The sequence below is a fragment of the Lemur catta genome, chromosome 19 (genome assembly GCF_020740605.2).
Source record: "Lemur catta isolate mLemCat1 chromosome 19, mLemCat1.pri, whole genome shotgun sequence".
In the NCBI taxonomy this organism is placed as follows: Eukaryota; Metazoa; Chordata; class Mammalia; order Primates; family Lemuridae; genus Lemur; species Lemur catta.
Genome location: NC_059146.1, coordinates 195665 through 213617, shown reverse-complemented (window position 1 = coordinate 213617; position 17953 = coordinate 195665). Strand labels below are relative to the sequence as shown.

The window sequence follows — 17953 nt, the reverse complement described above, 5'->3', positions numbered from 1 at the left end:
TGGCGTGTCAAGGCTGTGCTGCGAGTGTCTCTGTGGCTTAACCGGTGCAGGCCCGCGGCACGCTGGGGGGGGCTCCACGAACACCCCACCGTACAGACGAAGACACCGAAGAACACAGAGACACGGGGCCCTGACCGAGGGCAAACAGCTAATAAATGTCAGACACACAAAATACCAGAAACTGGAGGAAAAAAATAAACCGTCAGATTCAGGAGCTGGTCCAAGAATTTTTGTGACACACAGTCTTGCACTTTCTGCTTCGCTGTCGTGTGGCCGTGTGCCCCGACGGCTCCAAAGACCCCAAGCGATGACAGACAAGCGTCGAACAGCGGAACACAGAGGCTTCCACAGGAACCGGGCGAGAGGTCGGGGCAAGTCCTCGCCCGGCGAGCTCGGTCTGTGAGGGGTGGGCAGAGTGGATGGCCGTGCCTGGCGGGAGGAGGGGAGGTGGCCGTGCCGTGCTGAGGAGTGGCAGGAGGAGGTGGCCGTGCCCGGGAGCGGGAGGAGGAGGGGAGGTGGCCGTGCCGTGCTGAGGAGTGGCAGGAGGAGGTGGCCGTGCCCGGGAGCGGGAGGAGGAGGGGAGGTGGCCGTGCTGTGCCCGGGAGCGGGAGCCAGCGTCCTTTTCCTAAAAGCTGGAGCCGACGTGCCTTCTGGTGTGCTGGGTTTGTCTGAGGAATTTCCTCCTCCTCTGGGTTCCAGTTACGCTCGCCAAGGAGCTCTCTTGTTTCAGGCTTACGTTAGTGAAAACCCTGCCAGGGACTCCCGCTTTCGTGTCTCGAGGAGCAGCCGCCTGGCGTGGCCGTGTGGAGTTGGTCTCGGGCTTCGGTTCTTCTCACTGGTGTCTCTCCCAGCGAGCAGGGAGTGCGTCTGTGCCCGGCTCTAAATTTAGCCGCCTCCACTCTCAGAATGGCTTGTCTTGTGCAGACGCCCAGCTTCGGGCTGATGTTTTTCTTTCCTAGCAAGTTCACAAGGTGCTAAATCAGTGGAGCAGCTGGCACTGTCTGTAGCTCTTGGGATTTTTGAACGACATTTCAAAGATCACTCTGAGGTCTCTGTTGATGGCTGGTTTTCACTTGGACACCTGAATCAAGCAGGGTGTATGAACCCCAAAAGAATTAACTGTGTTAAAAGTTTGCGTATCATTTTTCCAGGTTCTGCCTTCAGGGAAGAACACAGTGACTGTGTATTGATGGTGTTTCCTTAAGTCGGTCAGTAGTGACGGGCCCGACTTTAAAAATGCAAAGCTGCGATGACAATCGTACACAGAAGAAACACGTTGTATTCTGGGTCTTTAGGTTTTAAAGGTTTGTGTCACCCACTAGGCATGGGCTTTTTGTTAAGAATAAGAAATTAAAAGGTTTTGGCATAAATCACCAGGGAGTCAAAGCACCGCGACACTCTTTTCTGATAAGAAGCTGAGCGCGGGAGCTTCCTAGAGCATCTCTCTGAGATGAGAAACCAGAGACGCAGGGAGGTTGTGTGAGCTGCGTAGTGTCACACAGCCGTTACTCAAACCGGGACCGGAACCCAGGTTTCTGGGTGCTTTGCTGGGATCTGGATTCCCTCCCAAGACAGGCCGTGCCCGGCGGGGCGGGGGGGCACCAGAGGGACCCACGTAGGGGCGACTCCCGTCATCCTGGGGCCGGTGTGTCCAGCAACTCTGGGAGCCCCCCAGCTCCCCAGGTGACCCCTCCCGTGGGAGACAGGCCCCTCACATGCTCAGCACCACCCGGCCGACAAGGCTGTCAGGTGACGGAGTGACAAGAGCCGCAGCGATGCTGGGTGTCGCGGCTTCGTCGCTTGCCTGGCACCCCTGTCCCCGTGTCACCTCATGGCGTCTCCTTCTCACGACACAGAGAGGCGACCTCATCCCCTTTTCACTGACGAGGAGACAGGCCCCAGGGGCCGCACGGGGAACACGGGGTGCCCACCGGGGTCCTGGCCCCAGGCCTGCGGGGCGCTGCCGGCCGCTCGTGACCCGGCCGTACGGTGCCCGGAGGAGCGGGTCTCTGTGAGCGCTGGGCTGCTCCTTCCTCCTCATCCGTCGGAGCCCTCTGCTCCCGAGTCCAGTGGCTCCGTGGTCCGTGCATGCGCGTGACCAGCGTGGGGACTCTGCCCTTGGGCCCTTTTAGATCAGTGTGACAAGGCCAGACGGGAGCGGTGAGCACCGGGGGTTGGGGGCTAAGTGACTTCGTCAGGGTCCCGGGTGGCTCAGGGCAGCTCTGGGGACAGAGGTCCGAGTGTGCAGTCCCAAAGCTGGAGCTGCCGTCTGCTCCCCTGTGTGTCCCCTCCCCTCTTCCCCGGCACCGCGCCGAGCCCTCTCTCTGCATCCGCTGTCACCTCCCACCTCTGCCCTGACCTCCCTCCTGTTCTCAGTGGACGGACCTGGACGCAGGGTCGTAGCTCTGCTAGCACGAGGTCAGGGGTGCTGGTGACACGGGTAAGCCGGTGTCCCCCCCATGGTTCCAGGGTGTCTTTACGGGGGCGGGTGGAGCTGGGCGATGAGGAGTGGTCACTGCGCAGTTTCCCGTGTTCTCCTGGGGTATTTTAAGCGCAGTTACCTCCCCCGGTTGATATGTTGCCGCTGTAAATTCAGCTGGCCTCTTGGCTTCATTGTCCCGTGGCTCAGAATACACACTTGCGGGGGATCGAGTTAAGCTAAAATAAGCACGGAAGGGCCACGAATTGCTGCGGAGCTGGGAATCGGGGTGGCCGTGGGTGCTGGAGGGGCCGTCGGGGGGCTGTGGTTTTCGGGATGCCGAGTGAACGCTAACTGCTGTTTGTGCTCTGTTCCCTCACGCCTGCCCGGATCCAGAGAGAGGTAACCAGCCGACTGTCTCTTCTCCCTCCGCGGCGTCCCGTGAATGCTTGTCTGGCCGAGCTCACTGCCATCCTCACGCCATCCTCACGCCATGCTCGTCTTGGTTCTGTTCTGTTTGACCTTTGTCACCAGCATTTAAAACACAGTCTGTATCAGGTCCCCTAACCCTCTGCTGTGTCTGACCCCGTCTGGGGAAGGTGACAGGCCAGGGGACGCGGGGCAGTGACGTGGTCCCTCCCACTGCTGTGCTGGCAAAACAGGGTCAGCTCGCCGGGCGAGACCGTGCAGAAAGGCCCGGGGCTGTGCCAGGCTGCTTTTCCCGCTTGTTGAGAATCCAGTGTTAGCACTTACCTCAGGAATCCTGTAGGGTCCCTCGTGAGGTTCGGCCCCAGGCCGCTGGCTCGATTGCGTCATCGTTGTCAGTCGAGACGCAAGCTTGTCTCCGGCCCCCCAGGAGAAGGTGGAGCCACAGCAAGGGCGACCGGGAGGGCAGGTGTTCACAGCTCAGGTGTGCCTTTCCGGTGCTCTGAGGGGTCACCTGCGGTTTCACTGCCTGGGGGCTTGAAGGTCCACTGCTCTGTAGCGCTGTCACTTAATTAAACACCCCATTTTTGATGGAGGAAGGGAGTTTTGAGATTTTCCTCCTTGAACGAGTGACTCTGGTTACTGCAGGGCCAAGTGGAGCTAGGAGCGAAACTCGCATTTGGGTCGTCCACACGGCTCACTGCCTTTCTCCGGGTGCTCAGAGACAGGCAGGGCTGAGACCGGGGCAGGGGCCACAAAGGCTCAGGAGCAGCAAGCCCATGTCCTTCCGGGGACAGAATTCAAACGCTGTGAGCATCTAGACACAAGCCTCCTAGAGGCCGGGGGCTGGGCCGGCCTCAGAGCTGGGCCGTGCATGGGAGACGGAGCCCTCTGGGCAGCGCGGGGAGGGCCGGCGGTCACCAGGCGAGGGGCACGCCCCAGCCAGCAGACACGAGATCCGCCTTGCCTGGCGCAGAGCGGAGCGCTCGGTTGGAGGAACAGTGCTGGGACATTGGTACAAGCTGTGGGACTCTCCGACTCCAGACGGAGGTTTTTGGGCTTTGTGTGGGTGACCGTGGGGGGCGTCGGAGAGATCAGGCCTCAGAAAAGTGACGGCTGAACGTAGGAGTTCGGAGGCAGAGAGCCGTGTGCGTCACCCACCGCTCTGTGCAGGGAAGGAGGGTCGCGAGAGGGGCAGGTCCAGACACAGGGCAGCGCTTGAGCCTGATTCACGCAAGCGAGGCTGCCTTTTCGTTTCTTTCTCGGGTAGCACGTGGCCTCCATGGTGGGAGAGGCCGGGAGAGGACAGGAGGCCTCAGCAGCGAGGCTGTGTTCCCACTCGAACCCTGCCCGCTCCCCGCCCGACCTGGCCCTCGGCCGGCCACCGTCCGGGACGTTCCAGCAGGAAACAGGGGTGTGGGCGGCGGGGCCGGCGCTTCCAGGCAGGGGGTGTCGTAGCCAACAGGTAGTAGCAGCTGTTGCGGCCGGGCCTGGATGAGGCCCAGGTTGTCTTCACGGAGCCTCCGGGAGCCGTGGGGCAGACACGCTCAGACACGCGGGGCCCGGGGGTCGGTGCTGCGGGTACGAGGAGCCTGCCTGGCCCTCACCCAGCTTCACCCAGGGCCTCGCTAAGCCTGGGGGTGGGGACGGCTTGAGCCAAGGCAGGGATGCGAGAGCCTGCTTAGAATGCGGGGGAGCGCTGGGTTCTGGAAATTTCCAGGAGGTAAAATAGGGTGAACGTGGGGGCTGGGTGTGGAGGATGAGGCCTGGTTCCAGCACAGAGCAGGCTGGCAGGCGGGACCACGGGGCAGGGGGTTGCAGGGCAGGGGTGGGACCAGGGGTGGGCGGGCTGAGGTTCCGGTGCCCCCGGCAGCTCAGCAGGGGGTCCCTGACCTGGAGCCTGGGCTGAGCCCCCTGAGGCTGCCTGGGCGAGGCTGGGGGGTTCCTGCCAGTCACCTGTCTCCCCCATCTCAGCACTGGCCCCACGTGCTTTCTGGCCAGACCTTCACAATGGCCCCTTGCCCCCGCGGCCCCCAGTGGCTTCCCAGGACCGTCTTGGGAAAGTGTGTCACAGGCTGTGAGGAGACGGGACGTGACAACAGATCCACCTGCAGTTCTGTGCACACAGCATCCTACTGAGCATCACACACAAACCCCTGCGACCCCCTCGCCGGCAGGGGACAGCTGGGCTCTTTTTTTTTTTTTTTAATAAATACTTTCATGTTTGAACCATCGTCATCTAAAGATAATGGTGAGAAGTTTAGTTGTGTTGCCTGGTTCTTTCGAAGCCGAGTAATGTCACAGTCAGTGAGCTTTTCTCATTAGGACAAACGCTAAACTGAGAGTCAGCAGCCACCCACTCGCTGTCTGAGCTCAGGGTGTGTGACGTGCCGCTGCCACTGTGGCCCTGAGGCTGCCGTCGGGGCAGTTCCACGGGACCCAGTGACAGGACTCTGGACCATGGGTCCCCGCGTGTCCCAGCCCTCCCCCGCCGCCCGTGGCTCTCCCGACCAGCTGCGGTTGCGTGTTGTCTGCATGTGTGTGCATCAGAGCCCAGCGTGTTGCTGCTTTGTGTGTCATGTGTGCGACTCGTGCTGTCCTCGAGCCTGTCTGCTCCACAGTCGTGACATCGACATTCGCTGTCACAGCAGCGGGAAGCGTCCTGTGAAGTCCAGTTTCGTTAGCAGTTGTCAGTGATCCCAGGAGTTCAGCGGAGCAGGTCTGCAGAGCAGTGTGGTCATTTTACTCAGAAATGAGTTTCTAATGTCCACAAAACTGTGCCCTATTTTAGGTAGCGGCTGAGATTTAATTTTCGTTTTCAGTCGCTGCATGTACCTTTTCCCACTGACTTGCTGGCTGCCAGCTCGGGCAACGTTCGTACCCAGCGTGTGTGCTGGTAAACGGTTCCTTTATTGAATGGACTGATAAATTCTGTTTGCACAGGGATTTTGCTTACGTAGCCAGAGACAAAGATACGCGAATCTTGAAATGTCATGTGTTTCGATGTGACACCCCCGCAAAAGCCATCGCCACGAGTCTCCACGAAATCTGCTCCAAGGTATGGTGGATCGGGGCACAGCGGCCGCCTCTGTGTCTTCCCCCGTGTGGGGTGGGCATGGCCGGGGTCCCCCACGCTGAGCTCAGGGAGCCGCGCGCATGGTTCAGCCGGCGTCACTGCAGCTCTCATGCCACAGGCCGGGTACCGCCCCGGGACGCACCTCGCAGTCTGACCACACACCCGCCTGCAGACGCCCCGACAGTAGGTCTCGGCCCGTGCGGAAAACACACAAAAGCCCTGATGGGAACCCTGGTGGCGTCCAGGGTCACTGGGGGACCCCGTCACTCTTGCTCCGCCGACCACGCCAGCCCAGGCCCAGGCCCAGGCGTGACCACGGCAGGCGTGTTGGGTGGTTTGGGCAGAGGTGGAGCCTGGTGGGTGGAAGAAGAAACCCCAGCCCGTCAGGGACTGTTGCTCTGAGAACAGCCGCTCACTGGTCACCCGGGAAAACGGGCAACGTCCTCACAGCGTGAGCCCAGAGACGGGGCGGGGAATCAAGCAGGAAGCAAAATCCACTCAGACGCTTTCTGGGCTGGGGCAGCTGAGGACACGCAGACTTGTCACCACGAGCCAACGCTCTTGTCTCCCCTAGATCATGGCGGAGCGGAAGAATGCCAAAGCCCTGGCCTGCAGCGCTGTGCACGAGAGGACCAGCGCGACCCTCGACGTCCCTCTGCAAGGTAGCAGCCCCTTCCCCGTCACGGCGCTCTGTGCCAACCAGGAGCCCGAGGGGCTCGGTGGTCCCCTGGCGTTGCCAGCCGCCCTGAAAAGCGTGTTCGACTCAGCAACACGTGTCCCACCACACTCTGGGTCCTCCGTGGCCCAGAGCTGACGTTGTGCCACCAGGGCCAGGCACAAGGGCAGGAGGAGTTCCGCTGTCAGTGGATGAGATCTCGTCCTCAGTGGTTTGTAGCTCGTGGGCGGCCGGGTGAGGACCAGCTACTCGAAACATACGTGGGTCGATCTTTTTGGAGACTCTCTAGTTACTTTTCCTGAGTCTCTGTACCCTTTGTGATTACGTTGTCTCTGGGCATCACCTAATAAATAGGACATCAAAGCTGCTACTTGGCACACATCAGAGAGGCAGTCGCAGCTTTAACACAGATGTCACTTCCTGCTTCCACATGGGCTCCTGCCTTGGACTGAGAGCTGAGTGGGGTTTTGACTGACAGCGCCCCGATACCTGGAGTGAGAACCGCTGTTCTGGTACAAGAGGTGCCACAGTGACATCCTGAAATGGGATGTCAGGGCACAGGCGGGCTGCGCTTTCCAGCTGGGACACAGCGATGGCTGTTGTGTGTCAGAGCCACTGAGAACCCTGTGCTGCTTTTGTTCCCTGCAGTAGATTTTCCAACACCAAAGACTGAGCTGGTCCAGAAGTTCCACGTGCAGTACCTGGGCATGTTACCTGTGGACAGACCAGTCGGTATGTGAAGCGCTTCTTGTCTGTCCCCTCTGCAAGGGTGGAGAGCCTGTGGGAGGGGTCCGGCCCCTGAGGGGTGAGGTCCGCTGTTTCGCTCCTGCCCCGTCTCCAGTCGAGCGCCCGCTGTCACCAGCCAGAGGATGTGAAAGTCCTGATCAGAAGCAGCAGAGGACAGGCCACGCTGCTTTGACCTGTGGTCCTAGAATGCAGGGACCTTGACGAGCAGACGTGTGTTTCTTGTTTGCCGTGTGGCCCAGAGGTGTCCGACCAGGGCCGGGGAAGGGCTCTGTGTTCTCCAGCGGGGCCCCCACCTCTGGGGCCAGGACACCTGTTTCTCTTCTGCCAACTGGTGGGTGGCAGCAGGGCTCAGGGAACCTCATGCTGTCCCTTCCTTCACGTGACCCAGAAGTGGCACACGCAGAATTGAGCTCCCATCCCAGCAGCAGAAATTCATTGCTTGGCTGTGAGAGGCTGGCATGTGGCCTTTGCCTGGGGGGGGAAGAGGGTGTGGAGGAAATGGGCTCTTCCCGCCCCGCTGGCCAGGAGGGTGAGGTGCTGCCGCTGCCCCGGGGAACAGCCCGGCCAAGAATGCCACAGACGGTGAAGCGGTTCCCCGTGGCCAGCAAGCCCCCCGTTAGGCATGTGCCCAGGAGAGGCGGAAACAGCCGCACACACGGAACTCACACACGCATGTTCTCAGCAGCAGCCCTCACAGTGGGCAAAAAGTAGACACCACCCAGATGTCCCTCAGTTGACAGGTGGATAAATAAAATGTGAAACTTCCATATAATGGCATTTTATTTGGCAATAAAAAGGAATAAAGTGCTGAGACGTGCCACAGCACAGATGAGCCTTGAAAACATTGTGCTAAGTGAAAGAATCCAGTCCCCAAAGGACCACGCACTGTGCGAATCCATTTGTATGAAATCTCCGGAGAGAGGAAGCAGGAAGCGGTGGCCGGGCCGGGGCGCTTGGGAAAGACGCCTGCCAGGTGCAGGGCTGCTTTGCAGGGTGGTGAAAATATTCTAAAATTGACTATGGTGTGATGGTCACACTCTGGGAAAATACTGAAAGCCATGGGCTGGTGCAGTTGACATGCTTGAATCATATACAATTGATAGCTCAATGCAGTTGTTATCTCACCCCCCAGCCCCCCAAAAACCACCGTGGAGACCCCCAGCAGCGGCTGCGCTGAGCAGCATGTGCCAGTCACAGACAGACGTGGGAGCCCCAGGGTCTGATCAGACAGCTCGGCCCACGCCCGGTCCCTGGAGGTTCTCGGTGACCTTCCTTTGTGTTGGGAAAGCTGCCATTTCTTCTCCTTTGGGCAAATATGAGAATGAAGTGTCTTCTCTCCTGGGGCTGCAAAGACAAGACCCGTCTGGGTGCAGCTGTAACTGGGTGACTTGGGCCACGTTTGAGTGGTAAACGGTTTCAGGATGTTTCCGGTTGCCCTCTCGCCGCAGGAATGGACACCCTGAACAGCGCCATAGAGACTCTCATGGCGTCGTCCGACAGGGAGGATTGGCTGGCGGTGAACATGAGCGTGGCCGATGCCACCGTGACCGTCATCAGTGAAAAGGTGAGAAGGAACCGGTGCCGCGCTGGCCTGGCTGGGGCGTGGGGAGGTCTGGAGGCCGTAGTCTCTGTGTGGCTGGGAGGCACGGCCAGGGCTCGCCCTCCCGGGAGCTGTCCCGCCTTGGGATTACATGGCTGCATGTTTTAAAAAAAGAATTGCCCTTTTGTTCTAAATCTGTGTGCGTCGCTTGCCTTTGGACTCAGGAACTAACGCGTATCCTGGTGCCGTGTTCCGAGCGTGCCCGGAGACTGAGGCCGTGTGCTGGCGCTGGTCGTGTGGCACCCGCGTTCTGGTTTTCCGGCCAGTCGCTCTCCGGTGCCAGCGTCCGGGCTGCGCTGTCTGGCGTGGAAGGTGCTCAGGGAAGTGCTGTGGTCCCTGCCAGTGGACAGGGCCACGGGTCACCTTGAGAGAAGTGACAGCCTCAGCCCAAAGTGTCCCCAGGTCTGTGGCTGAGGACGCTGATCACGCGGAAGCTGAGTGATCGGCCCACGTCCGACACGTGGAAGTGGCGGTGCCAGGACTCGCACCTGGCATCTGTCCCCACGGCGCTCCCTGCCACCCAGGACGTGCCTGTCCTAGAGAGGCTGCAGTCCTCGGCCCGTGGCTCCTCTGTCCAGCCCAGGCCACCTTCTACTGAGGACAGAGCGCTCCCTGGCACCTGCCGTCCCACCTCTCATCCTTGCCAGGGCCGCTGCCGCTGGGCTCCGACCCTTTGCCCACCCAGCCCTCACCCAGATCTCAACGTCAGCGTCCCTTGTCCCGAGAAAACTTCCCGACCTCTCAGTCTCGTGTGGTTTGGTTGTCAGACACCCTCATTCCCGAGTCCAGACGTTAATGACCCAAAGTCAACATTCTGGATGCGTTTACTCGTCCCAAAGTTGCGCGTGGTTATTGCAAAGGAAGTGGTGTTTGTAACCACGAGAGTGAATTCCAGACGTTTCTTTGCACCACCTTACATGGGTACCATATGGACGCCAGTTTGTGAAAGAGAAAAAAATGAGTTAACAACTCTTGGTTGATTTGGCAGCTTTTTGTTTTAGATGGTTTTAGATGGAAACGTAATTCAATGTGCCGTTTAACTTGGGTGAGAGGAACTGGACGAAGAGAGAAACTGAGTCCTTTCCTCCTGCTGCTCCAGGGACTCCGCTGGGCGAGTGGGTTTGGGGCACGGGGTGTCCCACACGGGCAGGATGTGAGACGTGTGTGTGACGTCTTCGCTGCCCACGGCAAACTCACGACGCCGGGCATGGTGGGAGAGAACAGAACACGCGTGATGTGCCCGGCAGCCGTGTGGCTCCGAGCAGGCGTAACCTGCCACAGTGAGACACCCTGGGCAGCGGTGGCCTCTCCAGAGGTTTAGGCGAAGTTTTCCTTCCTAAAGAAGCACACGTCCTTTATGAATCCCGTCTGGCTTTGTCTTCAACGCCAGTTCCCGTTTGCTGCTGCTGTAAGGGTGACTCTGATTTGCCTGAGCTCTGCAAGGGCGTGGCGGTGGCTGGCGGGGTGCTGACCGATGTCTCTTGCAGAGTGAAGAGGAGGTCCTGGTGGAGTGCCGCGTGCGGTTCCTGTCCTTCATGGGCGTCGGCAGGGACGTCCACACCTTCGCCTTCATCATGGACACGGGCAGCCAGCGCTTCGAGTGCCACGTGTTCTGGTGCGAGCCCAACGCCGGCAACGTGTCCGAGGCGGTACAGGCCGCCTGCATGGTGAGTCCGTGCCGCCTCTGCTCTTCCTCCCTGTGCCGGGAATGGAGCAAAAGTACCGGTTTCAATGAAAGAAATGTAGTCTGTGGAGCCAAGCTTCACTTGGTAACCAGCTCAGTCGTGACGAGCAGACTGGTCTCGGAGGCCCCGTCACGTTGAAAACAACGATCTCCAAAACCACAGTCTGGGGATCGCCAGTCCTTGGTCCCAAACTGATTTCACCTTGTGACTGAGAAATGCCGACCGTGCATGAGTTGCTACTGTCAGGATTCAAGTTAGCAGTGAAAAGATGGAGGATATGGAAGGCTTATTTCAGACAGTTGTTTCAAATGAATTGCTCTTAGATATTTTCATATCTGTTAACTCAGTCCTTACAACGGCCCTGTTAGACAGCTGTCAGTTGTGTTGTCTAGAAGCACACAGAGGCAGAGAAGGGCCCAGGGCGCAGCCTGGGTCCACCCGCGTCTGGGCGCTGTCACGCAGGCGACCGGCAACAGGTGACACCTCCTCGCCGCTCGCTCAGCTGGGATCCCGCGAGCGCCTGTTACGCCGGGCACCGAGAAGGCTCTCGTAAAAACGAGGGGCCGTGGGAGCGAAGGCAGCCAGGCCTGAGGGCCTGGTGGTCGGGGGTCGCCGGGACAGCGTGGAGGGAGGCGAGGTCGTGTCACAAAGGGCCGGTGACGTCGTGCCGAGGTCCGACTCCTTTCAGCAGAGACTGCCACGCAGGGGAGTGGTTTGATCGAACTCCTGTGACTCCAGTAAAGAAACCAGGTTGCGGGCGAGGCTGAGGTGGAGGCCGGCCAGGAGGCCAGTTAACCAGTCCCGGCCAGTTAGCCAGTCCCGGCGAGAGGAGGACGAGGGGCCGGCCGGGAGAGCAGCAGGGGACAGGCAGCCCCGGGACTCGGGACGGGGAGGGGCCTGGCCGGGCTGCGTCTGAAGCCCTGCGCCGTGGGCCGGCCGCGGGGGTCCAGGCTGGGTGCGATGTGACCTTGCGAGGGGGTTCAGATACGGGGGGCGACACGCGAGCCAGGGTTCTCGTGCAGCGTGGGAGGTGCCGGGAGTGAAAGTAAGAGCCCGCGTGGCCGAGAAGGGTCGGGCCGGAGGCGGTGGGGCCTGGAGGTGCCCAGCTCGCCGAGTGTGGCCGTGAAGGGCAACGCTGGGGGGTGGTTTGTGTTCAGGACCAAGGAGAGCTGCGAACTGTTGGTTTTTCTGTTCAGAGATGGGGTCTCACTATGTTGCCCAGGCTGGCCTCGAACTCCTGGGCTCAAGCGATCTTCACAACCACACCAAGCTCTTTTTTTTTTTCTTTTTTTTTTCTTTTTGACCTGCACGTTTTTTTCAGCCGAGGGAACAAGCCGGCGCAGCTGGGTGCAGCGGGGCTGCACAGTGTGGCAGGGCCTCCCGGAAGACGGAGGCAGGTGGAAGGTAGAGGGGAGGCTGCGCTGCCCCTTGGGTGGAGGCTGGAGGCCGCTTTGGCCGCGACAGGCCGCGGAGGCTCAGGCCACGGGGATGGCGGAGCTCCGGGAAGGGAAGCTGCGGGGGTTCCTTCCTCGCCCGCCCCGCCCCGTGCAGCGCATTGGCAGGCGGAGGATGTGGCGGGAAAGAGCCGGCTGACCTTGCTCCTTTGAGACGGAGCAGGGAGGAGGGAGACAGGCAAGGGAAGACCCGGCCCTGCGCACTCGCTGTCTGGATCCGTGCGGCCCTGGCCCGCAGCCCCCTGCTCCGGAGTCCTGTGGCCCCGGCGGCTGCCTCGGCGCTGCGGACAGGAGGGCGCGGGGCGGGGTCGGGGAGGGCGGAGTCCAGGGAGGGCGGGGCCGAGGGCGGGCGCGGGGCCGGGCTGAGGGTGGGCAGAGGGCGGAGTGGAGGGTGGGGCGAGGGGCGGGGCCGAGGGAGGGCGGAGGGCGGGGCCGAGAGCGGGCGCTGGGCGGGGCTGAGGGTGGGCAGAGGGCGGAGTGGAGGGTGGGGTCGAGGCTGGGCGCGGGGCGGCGCCGAGGGAGGGCGGAGGGTGGAGTCGAGGCGGGGCGGAGGGCGGGGCCGAGGGAGGGCGAGGGGCGGGGTCGAGGGAGGGCGAGGGGCGGGGTCGAGGCGGGGCGGAGGGCGGGGCCGAGGGAGGGCGAGGGGCGGGGTCGAGGCGGGGCGGAGGGCGGGGCCGAGGAAGGGCGAGGGGCGGGGCCGAGGGAGGGCGAGGGGCGGGGCCGAGGGAGGGCGAGGGGCGGGGTCGAGGCGGGGCGGAGGGCGGGGCCGAGGGAGGGCGAGGGGCGGGGCCGAGGCGGGGCGGGGGGCGGGGCCGTGGCTGCGCGCGGGGCCGTCCAGGTGAGCAGACCTGCCAGGTGCAGGGAGTCCGGATGGGAGGACGGGGTGTGTGAAGAAAATAGAAAATGGGAGATTTTAGGCAAGCAAAAGTGGATGACAGCTCTGTAGGTATTTCACGAAATTGAAACGGATCATAGCAGATGGTTTTAGTCATAAAATGAATGGTTTTTGGCCTTAATTATACATTTTAAATGATAATGAAAAATAACCAGCTTTATCACTTGGTTACAGTTTGTTTTCTGATTCTCAGGCTCATTTTCCCTCTTGGAAAAACTTGCGCTCATTGCTCCCCGTTTGGCTTGTATCAGTGCAACCAGCGTCAGGCGAACCGATGCAGCCAAGCCCCTCCCGCACTCTCACAATGCAGCTTCCTAACCCGCCGCTTTCCTCTTGATTCAAATCTGCATGATTCTCCATCTGAAATACCTATGGCCTTAACACGTTATTTTGAATCTACTTAATTTTTAGGTATATTTTACAGCTAGTATAAATAGCTTTAGTTAAGAAAAAGACATATTATTTAAAAAGGTATATATTAGCTGGACCTTTTACAGCTGATACATACCCATACCTGTGGCACAGGCCCAACTGAAGACGTTCTGGTGACATTTAGAACAGGACAGAGGGGTCCTTTGTGACAGACCCAGCGAGATGCCCCTCACGCAGGAGACACGTACTAAGCCGTCACTTCTCGTATGACTGAGCTGGAAGGGGCTAGTTTTGTGGCCTGCGGGGTGTGATAGAAGTGACACATGCTTCCCCTAGAAGTCTTGCTGTAGATATTTGATGCTTCTCAGGGAGATGTCAGCCTGTTCCCTAACTGGACTAAGGAACCTACTATTAATTGATTTTTAAAAATCAGCGATGGAATTATAGTCCCCCTCAGCATATCTAGGGGACTGGTTTCAGGACCCCTGTGTGTACCAAAACCCGTGCATGCTCAGGTCCTGCAGTCGGCCCTGGATGTGACAGGTTGGCTGTGCACAGACTCGGATTTTGAATCCCACGAATACTGTGTTTTCAATCTGAGTTTGGTCGGCAAATATCTGAAGCTAAATGGACCCCGTGCGGTTCAAAGCCGTGGTGTTCAAGGGTCGACTGTATTTTAAAGTGCTTGGACTGAAAAAAAGTTTATGAATTTTAACTTTGTATCTAATTTTGAGGAATTACTTGTGTTTTCATTAATATGGAAGCAGATGAACAACGTTGTTACATTTCTGAAGGATACAAAATTGTCCATGGGGCCAATGCTAATGGATTTCTCTTTAATCCATCAGGACTTAGACTTGTATATAAAAATGTATCCTTTCTCACTGAAGCAGGAATACGGGAGGGGACCCCCACTGCGGGATGCCTCTGGCTGCTGGGTCTGTTGCAGGCACCCCCCACCGCCCACACCCTCCGCAAAGGTCTCCGCCCTTCAGCCCTTTTGTAGCTCAGAGATCTAATGACCTGCGTCGGGGTCACAGCGCTGGCGCTTAGGCCCGGTCTGTGCCCTTTGCTCCGTGCGTCTCTCCCGGTCCCCTCCGGTTTCACCGCTTTGGGACTCGCGTCTGAGGTGACCCATTGTCACTGTCAATACAGAGAACGAGCAGAGGGTGGGAGCGGATGGAAGGAAAGGGTGGCAGATGCCAGAGCACCTCTGTCGAGCCGGGTGATCTCTTGGGAGAATTTAAAACAATCCCATTAAGAAAAACATAAACTCCAGGATTTACGTTCAAGATCTGGATTGTAACTTTGGGAGTCAATGTGTTGGTGATGACTGAAAAGTCTATTAAAGAGGAAGAAACAACACATTATTATTTACTTTAAAACATGTTTTGCTTTATTTCAGCTACGCTATCAGAAGTGCTTGGTGGCCAGGCCTCCCTCACAGAAAGTGCGGCCACCGCCGCCGCCGGCAGACTCGGTGACCAGGAGGGTCACAACCAATGTGAAGCGCGGGGTCTTATCCCTCATTGACACTTTGAAACAGAAACGCCCGGTCACAGAGACGCCGTAGCCGCGCGTGGGGAAGGACCCGTGACACTTACCTGGGGACTGAACAGCTACACTAAAGACAACGAACTGATCTGACCTTCCGTTCCGCCGCCGATGCTTTGTCTTCAGAGAAACTCATCCTTAACCAGACAGTGTTAGACAAGCATGTTCTCGTCTTGCCACCATCACGTGATACGAAAAGAAGCATGAGTCATTTTTTTGCCGTCAGTAAGTGACATCACGAGCAGTGGAAGGTCTTTTTCTCATTGTAAATATTGTGAACGTTACTGAACTTCACACACACAGGGAAGAATGTGGCCATGCCCCTCCTGGTGAACTAACGCTGCACCCTTGGAGTGAACGAGGCCTGAGTTAGTGTCACTGTCGCCTCTACGGGGATCTGTCACAAGCACTTTGCCCTGTTCCCAACATTGGAGTAGACACTGCATAGCAGACACCATTGCTGCAAAAATAGGATGGCGAGTTTTTGTTCTAGTTTTTCATAAAATTGAACATGTTTGACAAAATTGGCTATTGGCATCAGCATAGAAACCAACTGGCAGCTGTCCTTGACACACGGACACCATTTCATGTCTACAGCTGTTTGTGGGATATTGGAAAAAAGTAAAACTTTAAAATTGATGAAAAACTAAATTTCAGGAATTAAAATTGAACAAAAACTAGCCTTTCTTTTCAGATGGTTTTCAAACTGATTATTTTAAAAAAAGAGATTAACAAAATCATAATGCATTTTGGGTAGGACTTATTTCAAACTTCTGCCTTATATTGTACAGTGCAGCTAGAGAATTATAGTTCACTATGGCCATTCTCTACATGAGCATTAAAATGGAATATTACTCATAAACCTTTCATCCTTAGTTTGCTAATCAGCCAATATGCAATTTGAAGTTGAGGAAATGTCATTTATATTTCTGTCCCACATGATTATTTTAGATCTTTACCACCATGTTATTTTTATTAGTTCACATGCTAGAAGAAAACATTCTGCTAGAAGCCTGCATCTAGCTCGATCTCACTCCAGTGCTTTTTGCCCAGAAAGCTGTCTATCCATCAGGTATGGTCCATGGCAACAAATGGCATTAAGTTGAACCTTTCCTGAATTTATGTATTTAATGTTAGAATTTGTTCAACTCAACTAGATATATTTTAAAATTTATTTCTTTTCCATTTTACTTTAAAGACTTAAAGATTTCATATCAGAGCAAAATATATGTAGGAATAATAGACTATTGAACAAGTTTCCCAAAAATAGCATTTTCCTGCATTTTATGTAGATGAGAAACTTAGCTGTGAAGACATACAAATTTAGGCTCTTGTTAACATTGTTGTTTTAAAAAGAAGATTAATCTCAATATTTGTCTTCTTTACTTTTTAATGTCAAAATTAACCTTAACAACATCCAATTATAAAAACAACACTTTGTTTATACATTGCTAGGTATGTACTTGTCAGAATGGTTTCCACATTTCTATCACATTTGAGCCTTACAAGGTAGAGAAGGTACAAACACTTGGGAAATAAAAACAAAGTACCAAGAGGCTGACTCAGCCGCCCTGAAATCTCACCAAAGTCAGCGTGGGAGCAGGACTAGGGCCGTGTCTCCCGGCTTCCGTTCTGACTGTTGAGGCTGCCCGCACAGCCATCCGGAAGAGCCTTCCCAGAATGACTCTGGGCTTACACAAAGAACAGCAGGTGGGGAAACACTGCCAGGCAACCTTAGAATTCCCTGCGTAAGTGGGGGAAATACGTGCAAATTACTCCTGCAGTGGTATTAACTATTAAACCATTGCCGCCTCTCCGTCGAGGACTGTTCTCCTGCAGTGTGCCTCAGACGTACCGTAGAGGACGAGATTCTACATTCAGTATGTAGCCTGTTCAGTCTGTGAGATTTTTCCAGAGATGCCGTTACCCAGAGACATTTGTGACTCGTGGTCTTGGGCCACTGTAGAACATGACAGGAAGAGTAGCTGGCCTTCGACCTGCCATTCCGTCTCAGAACTCACGGGGGGGGGGGGGGGGGGGTTAAATCATTTGCAGCTTTAGAAATGCATTATACGTTCTACCAATTTATATGCTGTTCTATCTGAAGTGACCCAATGCCCATCATCAGAAATTGTGGCATTATGAGAATCCTTATTATGCCCTTTGAAAAGCTGTTCAAAATTCAGTGACGATGATTGTTCATCTTGATCTCCACAGTTAAGCATCTTAGTGTGATGAACTTCAAAATTCTAAACAAGTAGTCCACTTTTATACTGGAAATCTCTACCGGAACCCCCTGTTCATTTTTTAAGGCATACATGTGTTTGTTTTCAGGATCAAGAATACTGAGCTAGCTGTAAGTAGTAAACTGATTTATATATGCAATTATAGGATGCATTAAGATGAATGATAGCCTTTACATATTGAAAACTTTACTGCAGATACTTTGTTTTGAAAATGGCTTTGCATACTAAATGCAAATTAATTTCTTAAAATTAATTATGTTAAACGGTATGTTCAGACACTTTCTGCCATGGCCAAAAAGTATGCGTGAGAGGGTGTGTGCCTGCCTGTGAAGGGGGCCCGGGTCTCGCCTGCTGCCGGTTCTCTATCTATGCATCCCTGTGTGTGTGATCTGGTAAACAGCCGCCTTCACGAGGCCTTGTATGTCTTATCATGTTTTTAATTAACCTTTTAAATACAGCTTAAAATATTTTTATTTTATTTATTCTATTTTTACTGAAATATACTGCATTATTGTGTTAATGTATTATCTTTACTGGATAGCATCTAAGTGTATCCAGGCCTCAGTAATCTCAGTGAACTATATATTGCCTACGGTGGTTTTGTAATGATTTATAGTCACATTTCTATTGGAATATGTAGAACAAAGGGCATAATGCTTAAAGGTCCTTTTATTTTTTAAAAGCAGCTAGATAGGCACAGACTTGCTCCTTGGCAGCATCGAGGGGAACAGCCCACACGCCCGTGGCTACAGCTGCGCTGCAGACTAAAGCACTGCTTGGTGCCTCCTTTTCTACCCTTCACC

At 56.1% G+C, this 17953-nt stretch overlaps 1 protein-coding gene across 11 annotated transcripts in view; it reads left to right on the top strand.

Annotated features, from left to right (window-relative positions):
• Window positions 1–17628, top strand: part of APBB2 (amyloid beta precursor protein binding family B member 2) — a 187571-nt gene extending 169943 nt beyond the window's left edge. For all 11 annotated transcript variants that reach the window (XM_045531704.1, XM_045531712.1, XM_045531710.1 and 8 more), the window contains 6 exons: window positions 5789–5903; window positions 6496–6583; window positions 7246–7329; window positions 8793–8908; window positions 10432–10611; window positions 14756–17628. In XM_045531704.1, coding sequence (XP_045387660.1) covers window positions 5789–5903; window positions 6496–6583; window positions 7246–7329; window positions 8793–8908; window positions 10432–10611; window positions 14756–14923 — 751 coding nt within the window. In that variant the 3' untranslated portion in view covers window positions 14924–17628. The remainder of the gene's footprint in view (window positions 1–5788; window positions 5904–6495; window positions 6584–7245; window positions 7330–8792; window positions 8909–10431; window positions 10612–14755) is intronic.
• Window positions 17629–17953: the final 325 nt, after the last annotated feature.